At 38.3% G+C, this 15,863-nt stretch overlaps 1 protein-coding gene across 4 annotated transcripts in view; it reads right to left on the reverse strand.

Annotated features, from left to right (window-relative positions):
* Positions 1–453: 453 nt before the first annotated feature.
* The window catches only part of TJP2 (tight junction protein 2), a 70,830-nt gene continuing 55,420 nt past the window's right edge, over positions 454–15,863 (reverse strand). For all 4 annotated transcript variants that reach the window (XM_072151215.1, XM_072151223.1, XM_072151200.1 and 1 more), the window contains 9 exons: positions 15,628–15,723; positions 15,465–15,544; positions 14,681–14,891; positions 12,480–12,580; positions 7,806–8,018; positions 7,159–7,266; positions 3,853–4,185; positions 3,058–3,143; positions 454–1,259 (listed from right to left, as the gene is read on the reverse strand). In XM_072151215.1, coding sequence (XP_072007316.1) covers positions 1,103–1,259; positions 3,058–3,143; positions 3,853–4,185; positions 7,159–7,266; positions 7,806–8,018; positions 12,480–12,580; positions 14,681–14,891; positions 15,465–15,544; positions 15,628–15,723 — 1,385 coding nt within the window. In that variant the 3' untranslated portion in view covers positions 454–1,102. The remainder of the gene's footprint in view (positions 1,260–3,057; positions 3,144–3,852; positions 4,186–7,158; positions 7,267–7,805; positions 8,019–12,479; positions 12,581–14,680; positions 14,892–15,464; positions 15,545–15,627; positions 15,724–15,863) is intronic.

Here is a 15,863-nt window from a genome sequence, read left to right on the forward strand (position 1 = left end):
TTTACTCTCTAAAGATAGATTTATCCATGGTGACGTGATGGACAGGCGGGTGCACAAGTACAAGCAGGTATTATAATTACACTCTGTGATACTAAAGGCTCCGGCACCTGCATGTGCATCACATCACCATGGACAGATTTCTAGCCACTGGAAGTAAACTTAGAAGCTTTCTATAGAAGGACAGAATGAGATCTAGAACACCGTGAAGAATTGATACAGAAAGTATATTGGAAAAACCATATCAATTATTTGCTGAAAGTGGACAACCCTTTGTGATATTAGAAAAATAATTTGCGATTATTTTTATTTTCCTTGACAAAATTTTACAAAATTTATATATTTTTAACGCCTCTTCTCTACCTTCGTTCTAAAAGTTTTCATACATTTTTCAGCATTTTGATGGTTATTAAAAATGTTTTTAAAATGTATAGGTTAGTGACAATCTGTAGACAGTTTTAATTATTCAAATCATTTATTACTGGCAACAAAACAAAATAGAAAACGATAACACAGGCTAAGCACTTCTAAGCCTGGCTGTAACAGGTAAACTGGTCAATTATAAAGAAGCTTTCAAGCCCACTGATCCAAGACAAAAATAACAAAACCACCATGATGATTTTAAGGTTATTTTAAATTAACGTAAAACATGTTTTAAGACAATCTAGCACAAAAGGCACTTATTAAAACTTTTTGGAATGTTAGAAAGCATGATATTTTGAACACCTGCTACAGAAAGTCATACCAGTACAGTTTTCTGAATACAGATCAGTCCAAATTAAAAAAAAAGAAAATCACAAACAAAAAAGAGGAAATTGTGCAGTATATAATCCTAAATTATATATTTACACTGTACCAAAAGCCCACACAGTTTACTGTGGTCCACCAATTTAGTGTACACATTCAATTGTGTGCCCTATGACAAATAATAGGAATTAAGTACTGCTAAACAAAGACAGGAAAGGGTCAAAAAGTTCATAGTAAAAAAAGAACATATTAGATTTAGCCTTAAAATAAGCTCTGTGCTCTATGGTAGTTACATAAAATAACTGTACATTATTAACCAACAGATACACTGTATCACACTGTATTTTAAATTACAAGCTCACAACTCTGTATCCCTGTATTTTGTTGGTTGAGCATAAAACCCTCGTTTTGATTGATCAGACAACTGTCGTCTATAATCTTCTTCCTCTTCATCACTTCCTTTCTTATCCAAGTATGACCAAGCAGGTGGCTTCTGGGGTTCGGGATGACGAGAGCTTAACACAAAACAAAATGGTCAGAAGGAATTTTGCATGCATGAACAAAAGAGTTGTTTTCATATACAGCCATCTCACTCTCTCTCATCTGAAAATCGATCTATTTGTAAACATTTTTATAATATACTTAATAAGGAAATTCTGCTTAGTTTGAAAAGAAAAGGCTACATGGTGCCCCTTTGTAAAGATTTTACTTCTCTGTCTTTAAAGGGCTATTCTCGTCTGGGTATTCACATTCAGTTTTATTAATCTGCCATATGTAAACATTTTTTCAATTAAATGCTATTTTAAAAAAAACGTTGCTGTGTGAAGATAATTTCTCATAAATGTAGCCATATGGTCCCTTAGCAACAAGACTGTGTCCTTGGGTACGGCCACCCCTGCTGGAAGGATGAAGAAACAAAAAGTTTTTATATTTGTAATGCCAGGGAGTTACTGCGTGTCCCACAGCCGTCCTGCGGTAATGATTGCTGAAGCCAGGTGGTCAGGCAGGGCTCAATAGCCCATGTCTGACCACCACTGCCAAAATGTGAGGTGGTCGTAACTGAGGAAGCCATCTCGTTTCTAAGGGTAAACATGGCTACATTTATGATAAATTATCTACACACAGGAACATTTCTTTTAATAACATCCAAATGAATTTGATTAAATGTGAATGTCCAGATGGGAATTCTACTTTAAGTAAGTACAGGAATCTCCTCAGAGCTATACCGCGCTGAGCCTATAGTCTTCTATGAGAATTAGATAAACAGTATCCAATTTTCTCCTTGTTTCTCACATTTTTACCTACAGCTTGATAAGGAAACACTGGCTGAACAAGGATTGATAAGATCTTTGTTAGAGAATAATGCTCATAGAATTTTATAGCCTGGTAGAGAGGAGAAAGGGTTAAGAAGGTAGTTAGCCACTATGGACACACATTATACAGGCTGTGAATTTCTACAAATCTCTACTAAAGGGGAACTCTGCAGACTTTTTTCCTTCAAACTAAGCAGTGTTTCTTAATAAAATGTATTAGGAAAAAGTTTAGACTTTAGACATCTTCTGTGTTCAGGATCCTCATTTAGTTGTGGCTGCCAAATACTAAAGTATTGACTGAAGTAATACTGTTGTGGCAGATAAAAAATGGACCACTCACTAGCCAGATTTCATGGACCAATCACAATCTGGAAAACGAACTCTGCAGATTATAATGAGATATGATGCAAGGATTCCATTCTTCCCCACCTTTTTGCTTTTCTGTTTATAGAGAAGTATGAGCTATTGTTATCTGTGGGATAAATTGCACTTCCTAGTAGTACAATTTAAAATTCCATTCTTATAGACCTCTATTTTACACTTAAACGTGATAAGAAGTAAAATTTAGATTTTCAATTGATATAGTTTTGTTTTAATACCTTTAAAAATGTTTAATGTTTGGAACAAGCGATATATTCTTACATTTATAACATTTTTATACTTCAGTGAAAGATGCGCAAAACATCAGCAGGTGTCATTTTAAAAACACTGCAATTTGTACATTTGGACGTTTTCTTCCTTTTTGGCTGTACAGGATAATTATTTTTATATTTCTAAACATGTTAAAATTTATCGCTTATACAATACACAACTGATTGAATGGCATGCATGAATGCCATCTTTGATCTGAAAATCATGTAAGATGTATGCCATGTTTGTGCCGTTGTAGGGTTTTAATAATGCATTTAAAAGGGTTATCTGTCGCCATTTTTTCTGACAACAATTGCCCTAATTAAGGGCAGGTGTATGCCCCGTAAGGAGAAGAATCAGCGCCGCTTACCTTACAGATGGAGGTCTATTCTGTTCAGGTTTCTGTGGCTTTATGGGTACAGCATATATATCGGGGAGTTTCTGAGCCAGCTCCAACTTCAGAATCAGAAAAAAAAGAAAGCTTTAACCTTTACACAATAAAAAAATTGCACAGAATATGGCTGAAGTAGCATTAAAAAAAAAAAAAAAAAGACGTGAAAATGTAAACAAAATATATTTAAAAGGGAAGCTGTAACCAGGTGTTACTCCCCTAAATACTAGAACCCTCAGTTAGGGTATGTAATAGGTGTCATATTAAAGATATGAATCTCTTCTTTCAGAATCCATCTCAAGATTATGTTTCTGTGACCTACAGAACTGGACAAACAGGCAGTTACAAAAAAAGGCAGGAACTGGATCTTTATCTGCAGATTGCATTTCCAACTAGGTCTTTAGCTTACTGTATCTCCAAGTTTGTAGCTAAGCCAGGAACCTGATGTGATCTAAAAAAAGATGAGACTCCAAGATGGCAACTGATTGGCCCTCCTAGATGACATCACTGGGAGCAACAATCATAGCCATGAAAAAGCATTAACAACCGCAATCGGGGACAGCAACGATTGTGGGTATTCGCTTTAATATTCAGCGAACACCCGGCTTGTATGGAGAGGGCTCAGCCCATGACTCCTCTCCAGGATCCCTTTTACAGACTTGTAACATACTAATAGGAGTTGAAATGTGTTTGCAAACTTCAGGATATACTTTTAAAACTGGGTAGTTTGCATTTAAAAGGAAAAGGTTACATGCATGATTAGGCAGTTCTTACCCGTGCATTTTGTGCCTCATGTAGTTCTTGAATCCTTTGTTGTCTTGCACTGTAATCCATTTTTTCAAATATTTTCACTTTTCCCAAAACAGACTTAGGAGGATTTAACACTGCACCTTCTTCTGCCTCATCTTCAATTCCGACTGAGGGGGTAACTGTGACTGGAGGTTTCAGTATGGGCTTCCCAGCAAGGGCAGGCTTAGCAGCTACTGGAGGGGGTCCAGCCTTGGCAGATCCACCTGAGGTTTCACTGCTGGCTACACTAGAACTGCTTCGTTTAGCTTCATAGCTGCGGGGAGAATCATAAACCTCATCCTTGCCTTGTGGCTTTACCTGTAAAAAAAAAAAATCCAAAGCATAAATTTCTTGCGATTATACAACAAAATAGGAAAAATACAGCCGAAGTAATGTTAGATCAGGTGCACAACCTCTTACATATCAAATGACTATATTATTACAAGTCCAGGAGTTTGAAAAATAAGGTGACAAAGTACTATTTTTTGGGCCTACATATCTTAAGCATACCATTTATCATCAACTAAAACGGTAAACAATACAAAACAGGGCATCATAACAACTCAGCATTATCACAATTTTACATCTACTGTTTTTTCAAACACTGTTTGTTATCCTGTATTGCTTCAAAATGCTTTCATATTTGAGTCACCCAGTCTGATTCTAAGAAGGAAACCGGTTAAAACATTGTCATCCCAACTCTCAAAGCAAATCTACCATCAAAATCCAACATGACCAACGGGGACACTTACTCATAGATCCAGAAACTGTGGTAATCTTCTTATATTTGTTCCTTCTAAAATCAACTTTTAAAATTATTCTCACAGGGGCTACCCTGGCCCATCTGTGATCTGGCTTTATATACTGCCTAACTTCATCATCCTTCACTCCTGCTCTCAGCACTTGTGGAGTGAGCAGAAGTGTCCAGGAGATATAACCATTTAAAGTTTGACCATAGCATGGATACGTACATCATGACTTCTGCACAGAGAATGTGCAAATAGGACATATACAGCCATACAGCAGTTACAAAAACAGAAGCAAAAGATTTTTTTTGTAAATGTATATTTTTTTCAGTTTTCAAATGAACTCAAAACTACCATTATAAATTAAATTCCTAGCGTGTCACAGTCATATTGATATATAACACCTAAAGTCTCAAGTAAACAGGGTGACTACGGAGAGGTTAATTTTTATAGTGTTAGTGATAGTGTTTTAATTGTCATGTTTATTTTTAAATATTTATATTTTGAGTGTGTGTGTTTTTTTACATAATAATTAAAATGTTTCCTTTTTTGTCATTTACAGGTATTCACCTGTAACTGGGACATCTACAAGAGCCCCAGATATAGGAGGAAATTATCCCCTGTAAGAACTGGTGTGTGATCAGACAGCAGCTCTGATTAGCTCCAGCTTCTGTATTCACTGCATGAAGCCGATGCTGTGAATATAGGATAGAGCGCTTTTATTTTTCTATTCTCCATGCTGTATTCCAACAATATAATAGAACTTTCAATTTCTCATCAGATGTATGGAGATGTGCGGTAAGAAATATATATTTTCCAATGGCTTAATTTTTAGGGTTAGGGTTGTAAAAATAACACGAATGAATAAAATGTATTAACTCTTTCAAGACAATGAAAAAGACCATTCACAATAAAAATTGTTAATACAGTTTACACTACTGGGGAAAAAAAAAAAAAACATACTAAAATTATTCTGTAGGTTATTGTGACACCAAATGTACAGGTTTTTTTAAAGTGACCCTGTCAGGTAAAATAAACTCTCCAATAGCACTTACTGGAAAGTTTATTTCGCCTCACAGGTTCTCTTTATAGTTTACTACTACTTTTTATTTTTATGTCCTTCACGGTACAGTTATACCATAATATTTTCTTAGCCAAGGTCACAGCACCACCCCTTTCGTGTTTTTATATTTAAACAAAAAAGCATTTTTAACCGCTATATTGTTACTTATGAGGGAAGGGACTTTTTTTCCCTTTTTTTAATATATAATAATATAAAATATGCAATAAAAACGTTTTTTTTTACTGTTCCACCATTGAATTTCTATAAACAAGGTATTAAAAGTGTAACAAAAAAAAAAAAAAACTGTATAAAAGTATTGCCGTTTAATTCCCGGCCTGCAAGCCTTTAAAAGATGGCGGTAGTGATAGATGAGAACACTCTAATCGGTAAACATTCTGACTCTCTAAAGCATTGCTGGAAACACAAAGCACAACACTTAGCTATCTAAGGCACGTTTACTGACAATTACTATAGATGCAAAATACATACTTGAACTGCCTCTTCTTCAATTTAGAAGAAAGGAATCCCTGTGACTGCCAGTAATGAGAAACCATTAAACTCAAGCAAATTCGGGACAACCGCCTTTAAGATATATGCACAGAAGTAAACCATATTAAATGCAGATTAAAGGACATGAGTAAGTGCTTTATAGGATTATCAGTATTTCTATAATGTCCTATAATGTAATTACTCATAATTTCCTATACAGTTTATATTCAATACTGGGATAAGGCAATTTCACTTAAAAAAAGTTATATAGAATATACGAATGCGCAGGAAGCGCTTAGGCTTACATCACCTGAGCACCTCCTGGGTCCAGGGCTGATAATATATTCACAACCCCATTCTTCTTAACACAGCTGGCTGACATCTTATCTCTTACGCAAGTGCACCTTGCTTCAGCTGCATGCAAGGAAAGTCTCTACAAGATTTTTAGGCTGCTAGCTGACTTTACCAGTCTGAGTGATAAGGAAGAGAGACGACGCAGCTGTTAAGAATGGGGGCCTGAATATATTATTTATTGGGGAAATCGCCCTGTCCCAGGACGGAATAAAAACGGTTTAGAAAAGAGCAAGTACATTATAGGACTCTACCGGCAGTATTTCTGATGGTAGATGCCTGTAAAGAGGATTTATCATTATTCATCCATTTTAATTCCTACAGATCACAGCATTGCACGTACACTGTATCATAGATTTCATAAATCTATTACCTAGTGGAGGGTAACTGCGCACATTGCAGAGTGGTTGCGGGATTTACCTCAGGGGTATTCCCGTAGCCATTCCACAAACATCAGAAACAAGGCACTATCGGATTTGCTGCTCAGAAGTTCTGCAGGTATTCTGCAATGTGAGCCTAAGGGCTTTTTTCACAGGAGAATATGGAATAACTTTTAGATCTGAAGGGCCCTAAACAAAATAATAAGGTTCTTTGTACATAATGTAAATAACCACTGAACAGTATACGATTGACTAAAAATACCTTTGGCGGTTCTGGTTTAAATGGAGGGGGACTTGGCTCTCGTAGGACTTCACGACTTCCAGCTTTTTTCATGTTACTTCTTGGTTCAGGCACTGGTTTAACTATAGGCTGAAAAATTATTTATACTAAAATGATTATACTGTATGATTTTACAAGGCAATTTTCAACAATTTTTCCAAAAGAATCCTGTAGTAGCAGTTTTCAAGATTCCTGACCCTGAGTACCCCGTGCTCAAAAGGTTAAAAAAACCTTAAGGCTTAAAGGGGTGGTATTCAACTGGGACCTCCACCGATCAAGGAAGAGAACCCAACAAGTTCAAGAGAAATGGGGTCCCATTCTAACTAATTAAGTGGCAAGTTGACTATGCGTCTTGTTTGCTATGACCACCATAAATTCCATAAATTACAGGTTAAATATTGTGGTATGCGTCTTTTTTTTTTTTTACAGGTTCTGCATCAATATTAAATTCAGTGAAAGAAAATTGTTGTTCGTCAAGTAAGAGGACTAATATAAATATACTTTTTGATATACCGTAATCAAATTATAAGTAAACAAAAAAAAACATGTAGTAAAATATAACTGAAATAATAATATTCACAAGTCAATTCTATGCCATTAAACATATACAAACACCTTAGCATACCTACCTCTTCAGGATGTACAGGCTCAGATGATCGGCTGATAGCTGAAACTGGTACAGGATCATCCACAATCTCATCCAGCTCATTGTCCGTGTATGCCCCACCTTCACCATCTGTATCTTCAAAGTCACTTATTAATCTACTGTCACAACTCAGGTAGTCAGCTCCCATTGCGGTCAGGTAGGACATTCGATCATCTTCTTCATCAATTCCATCTGCCTATTGGTTTCATCAAAGATTTTGAGAAATTATTTCAGTTATACATGTTTCTGCAAAAGGTGCACAAAGTTTTGCTTACACAGGGCAAAGGAGGCATTCCCTACAAAAAGGGGGCCTGACCGCACACCAAAGTTGTGAACTACACTGACTTATTAAAGTGCAAAGTATGATTCCAAAGCCTTAACCCCTTAAGGAACAAGCTCATTTTCACCTTAAAGAGGACCTGTCACCCTTAAAAAAAACCTAAAAAAGTATGCAGCTCCTAGCGCTACCCCATTTTTAGCAGTGTTAAACTGCTAGCTTTATTGCAACCCTCCAATAAAGCTAGCAGACACTGCAGCGCCATAGCCTCAGAACGCCGGACCTGAGACATAGGGCATATAGATGGATAGATATGAGGCCATCTGTAAAATCCTCTCAGCTTTTCCTGAAGTGGGTGGGACTTCCTGGTTGTGACATCAGCTAAGGGCAGTAAACAAACCCAGCCAACTAGGACACAGAATCAGTGTCATATATATACCTCAGATAACACATTCTAGATCTGAATGAATTAAATATTCTCATTGAATACTTTGTTCAGTACAAAGTTCAATGTGCTGACAAAATCACCAAAAAAAATGATCAATGGAAATCAAATTTATTAACTATTAAAAGTCTCGATTTGGAGTCACCCACAAAATTAAAAAGGGTGGGTGGATTTGTGGGAGGGGTTACTAGGAGATGTGCACACTCATGATCAGTATCCTGCTGGGTGCAGGAGAATATCAGTCCCAGCAGCATATTAAAAAAAAAAAAATCTAGGACCTTGAGTGAAGTCATAAGCACGTGACAGAAACATGCTTCAGGTCATCCAATTACTTACCAGGAATAGTATGTAGCAGAACCGTTTGTTTAAAAGTTTGAATGCAGTGAAAATGTGTGTGTGTTTAAGTTTGAATGCACACAAAGAGAGGTCAGGCTCCCCATCAGTTTTAATGAATGGCTATCAGATCCTGCACACACAGCGCAGTATATATACACAGTGCAACCTCTTTGCACAGGAAAGGGATAGTCTGCAGATAGGGGACAGCTTCCATAGAGTATAATGGCAAAAAAGGGGATTTAATTAAAAACAAAAAACACTGTCTTTTAGAGAGGGGGTCCATTTTTGGAGAGGTTTCACTGTGTGTGTGTGTTATACAATATACACTCACCGGCCACTTTATTAGGTACACCTGTCCAACTGCTCGTTAACACTTAATTTCTAATCAGCCAATCACATGGCGGCAACTCAGTGCATTTAGGCATGTAGACATGGTCAAGACAATCTCCTGCAGTTCAAACCGAGCATCAGTATGGGGAAGAAAGGTGATTTGAATGCCTTTGAACGTGGCATGGTTGTTGGTGCCAGAAGGGCTGGTCTGAGTATTTCAGAAACTGCTGATCTACTGGGATTTTCACGCACAACCATCTCTAGGGTTTACAGAGAATGGTCAGAAAAAGAAAAAACAACCAGTGAGCGGCAGTTCTGTGGGCGGAAATGCCTTGTTGATGCCAGAGGAGAATGGGCAGACTGGTTCGAGCTGATAAAAAGGCAACAGTGACTCAAATCGCCACCCGTTACAACCAAGGTAGGCAGAAGAGCATCTCTGAATGCACAGTACGTCGAACTTTGAGGCAGATGGGCTACAGCAGCAGAAGACCACACCGGGTGCCACTCCTTTCAGCTAAGAACAGGAAACAGGCTACAATTTGCACAAGCTCATCGAAATTGGACAGTAGAAGATTGGAAAAACGTTGCCTAGTCTGATGAGTCTCGATTTCTGCTGCGACATTCGGATGGTAGGGTCAGAATTTGGCGTCAACAGCATGAAAGCATGGATCCATCCTGCCTTGTATCAACGGTTCAGGCTGGTGGTAGTGGTGTCATGGTGTGGGGAATATTTTCTTAGCACTCTTTGGGCCCCTTGGTACCAATTGAGCATCGTTGCAACGCCACAGTATTGTTGCTGACCATGTCCATCCCTTTATGACCACAATGTACCCTGTAACATCTGATGGCTACTTTCAGCAGGATAATGCGCCATGTCATAAAACTGGAATCATCTCACTGGTTTCTTGAACATGACAATGAGTTCACTGTACTCAAATGGCCTCCACAGTCACCAGATCTCAATCCAATAGAGCATCTTTGGGATGTGGTGGAACGGGAGATTCGCATCATGGATGTGCAGCCGACAAATCTGCGGCAACCGTGTGATGCCATCATGTCAATATGGACCAAAATCTCTGAGGAATGCTTCCAGCACCTTGTTGAATCTATGCCACGAAGAATTGAGGCAGTTCTGAAGGCAAAAGGGGGTCCAACCCGTTACTAGCATGGTGTACCTCATAAAGTGGCCGGTGAGTGTATATATAATATAATATACACTCACCGGCCACTTTATGAGGTACACATTGTGGTCATAAAGGGATGGACATGGTCAGCAACAATACTCAGGTAGGCTGTGGCGTTGCAACGATGCTCAATTGGTACCAAGGGGCCCAAAGAGTGCCAAGAAAATATTCCCCACACCATGACACCACCACCACCAGCCTGAACCGTTGATACCAGGCAGGATGGATCCTTGCTTTCATGTTGTTGACGCCAAATTCTGACCCTACCATCCGAATGTCGCAGCAGAAATCGAGATTCATCAGACCAGGCAACGTTTTTCCAATCTTCTACTGTCCAATTTCGATGAGCTTGTGCAAATTGTAGCCTCAGTTTCCTGTTCTTAGCTGAAAGGAGTGGCACCCGGTGTGGTCTTCTGCTGCTGTAGCCCATCTGCCTCAAAGTTCGACATACTGTGGGTTCAGAGATGCTCTTCTGCCTACCTTGGTTGTAACGGGTGGCGATTTGAGTAACTGTTGCCTTTCTATCAGCTCGAACCAGTCTGCCATTCTCCTCTGACCTCTGGCATCAACAAGGCATTTCCGCCCACAGAACTGCCGCTCACTGGATGTTTTTTCTTTTTCGGACCATTCTCTGTAAACCCTAGAGATGGTTGTGAGTGAAAATCCCAGTAGATCAGCAGTTTCTGAAATACTCAGACCAGTCCTTCTGGCACCAACAACCATGCCACGTTCAAAGGCACTCAAATCCCTTTCTTCCCCATACTGATGCTCGGTTTGAGCTGCAGGAGATTGTCTTGACCATGTCTACATGCCTAAATGCACTGAGTTGCCGCCATGTGATTGGCTGATTAGAAATTAAGTGTTAACGAGCAGTTGGACAGGTGTACCTAATAAAGTGGCCGGTGAGTGTATATACATATTATATACACACATAGGAGAATTGCTTATTTTACCTTAGTGCAGAGTTAGGCAAAAGTTTTTGTACTTTGCAGTTGTCGTTTAAGCTGTTTCTGATTTATCATCCAGAATTGGATAAAATGATAAATCTGGTGTAGCAAAACAGTGGTCTAGTTAAAATCTGCACTGTTCTAATATACAACACTCCGATTACCCCCTCTGTGTCATGTATTGGTCTGTGCACAATACACCTGCCAAATACAATGCAATCCAGAACAGAATTACAATCCGTTCCATATAGTGTAATGACTTTACCTAACAACTGTAGTCGCAGACTGTCCCCTAATGGATTCTAGTTAGCTTAGGGGTGATGGGGAACTCCTGCTGGCATGCTCTGGGCCGTCTTCTATAATGAAATATCGACTTATAAGATTTATGCAAATGAGACGGAAGCCCTCACCACTCAACTAGCCGATCGCCTCCTGGCTCAGTGGGAATCTAGTTTATTCATGCCCCTTCTGGTTTCTTCCCCTCATGTAGGCTGGTCGCAAGCACAGCAGACAGCTGGTGATGTCACCCGACCATCTGCTAATCTCATGCATGCCCAGGTATCTACCTTCCTTGCACAGCCAGGTGACATCACTGGCTGTCTACAGCACTAGTGGCCAGCCTGAATGGGAAGAGGAAAAAAGAAGGGGGCGTGAATAAATTCGATTCCGACAAAGCCAGGAGGCTCATTTGCATAAATCTGAGTCGATATTTCATTAGAAGACTGCCAGGAGCATGCTAGCAGGAGTCCCCCATCACCCTTATGGTAGCGAGCATCCGTTCGGGGACAGTCTACTACCCCTAAATGTGGTGGTAGATGTCCTTTAATTTATATCTTTAAAAAAATAACCTATAATAAAAGCATAACACGATTGAAACTTTCTCAGAGAAAATCCTCCTAAATCCACTTATCAAATTTAAATAAAATTATTTCCAGCAAAGTTCATAGAGCCATGCATAGTCACTCAATACAGAATTACCCTTGTATTGTACCATTCTAAGCTTTGAAGTCTTGATAAAGTATTCAAGTTTCTATGTATTGTGCTACTATTATATACTACTGGATATAAATGAACAATAGTGTAAAACAGTAAGTTTGCTACATAAGATTAAAGACATAAAAAGAAAAAAAAACAATACCTTTCCTTCGGATACCCAGACTGCTTCAGTCTGTTGGTCTCTAATAACATCCTTCAAGCTTCCATACCAGCTGTCATTTGCAGAATTTAAATTGATAGTGGCTGTTTGGATAACCAAAGTAAAGGCAAGTAAGACAAATTTAGAAAAAAAGTTAAAATTTTTCATAATTAACATCACTCTACTAAATAAGAAAGGAGCTCTTAAATTCATGACATTTTAAACATGCGTGACTTTTGTAACCAATCATTTGCTTTTGTTAAAACATTATTGCTGTCTGCCATAATCCAGTGAGAAATAAACACCCAGTGGTAAGCAAGTCCTAGTGCAGTTTTCAAAGGTGATAGGTCCACTTTAAATTTGCATATTGTACATCAAACTAAAACGTTTGGTAAGCTTAAACATGAAGAACAATCCCTTTACTTAAAGGGGATTTCCCTTATAAAGACACCGATGGCTCTATGCTCAGGACAGGAAATACATATTTAAACTGATTGATTCCCGAATGCTGGGACCCATTACGATTGACAGAACAGCAGATCACAAGTCCCAATAGCTAGCTTGTGTTGCTGACGTCTGGCACCAGCCCATCCTGTAAGCCTTGCTGGAAGTCTCATAGCAGTCTTTGGGACGCAGGACCAAAATTCATCCTGTTCTCCACAGACTTCAATGGAATTTTGGCACAGCTCACAGGACTATCTGTTGTTGGAATTATAGGGCAACGTTCTGATCCTCTGAAGAGACCCCTTCTGTGGGTATCTTTAACAATGACATGAAACAGACATTTTGACAAAGATTAAGGTAGGCTGAATTACATATCTTTCCGTGACATATACTTTTTAGCTTATTTTATTTTTGGTACACAAGTCTGCTACAATTAAAGCATTTCATAAAAAACACAATTACATACAATATTAAATTAAAGGGGTGTTCCCATTTCAGTAAATTAATGTTATTGGTTGCATTACAAAAAGTTAGATATTGATACAGAAAGTATTTTGGAAAATTGTATCACAGTTTTCTAGATCTTTGCTTGCTGTCTTTCTATAAAAAGCTCCTATGTTAACTTCCATGGTCACACAGGTGCACAGCTCGTTATTACCCACATCTATGATTACTCTCTGTGATGCTAACAAGCCATACACATGTGTGACCATGGTCAGATTTCTGTCTACTGGTAGTAAACATAGGAGCTTTCTATAGAATGACAGCAAGCAGAGATCTAGAAAACCGTGAGGAATTGATACTGAAAGTATATTGGAAAATATTATAACTTTTTATAATACAAACAATAATATTAATTTGATGAAATGGGAACACCCCTTTAAATGTTTAATTAATGCATTTACAGAAAGATTAAGGGGTGTAATAATTTGCTCACAATAGTTAAAATGTAGACAGCATTGAGAGAAAAGAACATCCACTGAAAGAAGCACTGTGAAGTGGACTTCCGATTCTGGCACAGTGATGTGCCAGCTTGCTGGCCTCAGAACACATGGAACCAGTCAGAGCAAGTTTATTCCCCTGCCCTGTTGCTGACAGAAGGGATCACCAAGTGCATGGCGCACTACTTGCTCCACAGCGTCCAGAAAAATAAGCCAGGAATCATTATCTTAGCGGCAGCCGACGTGTTACATACTATTACGTCACACGTTGGTAAGGAGTAATTTTGTTGCAAACCTCTAAAGATTAAAGTACTAAAAAGTTCTTTACAGATGACATACAAGTGGGTATTAGTCACCACCTCTAGCACCCGTGGTCAGTGCTGGCACCAATCACAAGTGTTATCTATTTAAATGCCCGAACCGATCGCAAGTGTTACTGTTCTGGCTTCGGCAGGAAACTAATTTAAAAGTGTCCACTCATCCCTACTCATTTTCCCTTTTTTCCGCCATTTTGTGTTGATATACCATGACTAATATTTCTATATAACCTGAGAAAGGTCTTTAAGCCCTTGAAACCAATCAATCATATTTATTAAAACTTATCAAAAGTATTTTGTTATATAGTGTTGAATCTCCAGGTTTCCCCTTTCTTCTTTGGTGCTGATCAGACAATTGTACTGGTACGATGAAGCAGGACAAACAGTCATCTCTGAGACGGATGTTGGTCAATACATATATATACCAAAGTGGTTTAAAGGAGACCTACAGTGCATATACATTGCATTATCCTTCTATTGGTACTCCCCTCGTCTTACTTACCAGTAATGAGATGAGAACAAGTCTTCTTCAGCTTATTTGCCTGTTCATACAGCTTCCGGGAACTTTTGTTTGATGTTGGACACAATCTTTGTCTCATAGTCTTTACTCCTTGCTTGCTGTCTGGATTGAACAACACAACTATAGGGAACCACTGAGTGTAGTTGAGCAAGTCCACTGCCTTAGGAGTAACATCCATGAGTGCATGTTTATCCTAAACAAAAGCAAACACATATTTTAAACAGGTACAGTAAAACTAAATGTCCTGTAACCAATTTAGTTCAAATTAATGCTCCATTCAAACGTTCATCATATACTTATATTTGATGGTTAATTAAGAAAACTGGCAATAGATTGCCAACATTGCAGCTAATTGGTTGTTTGTGGGATCATTCATACAAAAAAGGCCAAACTGAAGTAGCAGATTGAGCAGCGTGTTGGAAACTCCCTGTTCTTTTACCAAATTCAGCTGTTCATGTCAAACATGGTAGCTTGATCTAACTCAGGGGCATAACTACAGGGGTAGCAGTCATAGCAGCCACTATGGGGCCTACAGTGTCAGGGTGCACCGTTCCTAAAGAAGAAAGAGGGCACAAAACAAAAAAGACACAGAGAAGGCATTTTAATTAATGAAATATATTACATGAAGGTTTATTATCTCCTACCATATTCACCAAAGCAAATTTAAAGTAAAAAAGGGTTCAACCGCTTAGTTACACTTTAAATACATAACATACCACTGTACCGAAATAATTTCATGCACTTATAGTCTCTCTTGAATACATACGTGTTCAATAATTTGTCGCACTGTATTTAGTCGCACTATGCCATTAGATTTCTCAGAACCAGCATCTTTAGGTTCCGTCTCTGCAGGAATAAAATATGAGTATGATAACACATTTCTAATGTTTGGTAATATGCACATGCAAGGTTTACCAGTCATAACTTACTAGCTATTTGAAATAAGTCTGGCAAATCTGTTGCCAGTTTCTCCATGGCTACATCAGCAATTGGTCCAAAAACCACAACAGGTCTTTTAAAACCAGCTGTAAAAAAAGAAAACAACATTAGTAATAATAAAGCATAATTCATACTTAATCAAAGGTTAAATATTTGTTTAAAATGGATTTGATTAATTGTAATCAAAACATTTTTATGTCATGGCAGGTCTTAATTTAGAGTTAAA

Source organism: Engystomops pustulosus, chromosome 1 (assembly GCF_040894005.1).
Source record: "Engystomops pustulosus chromosome 1, aEngPut4.maternal, whole genome shotgun sequence".
In the NCBI taxonomy this organism is placed as follows: domain Eukaryota; kingdom Metazoa; phylum Chordata; class Amphibia; order Anura; family Leptodactylidae; genus Engystomops; species Engystomops pustulosus.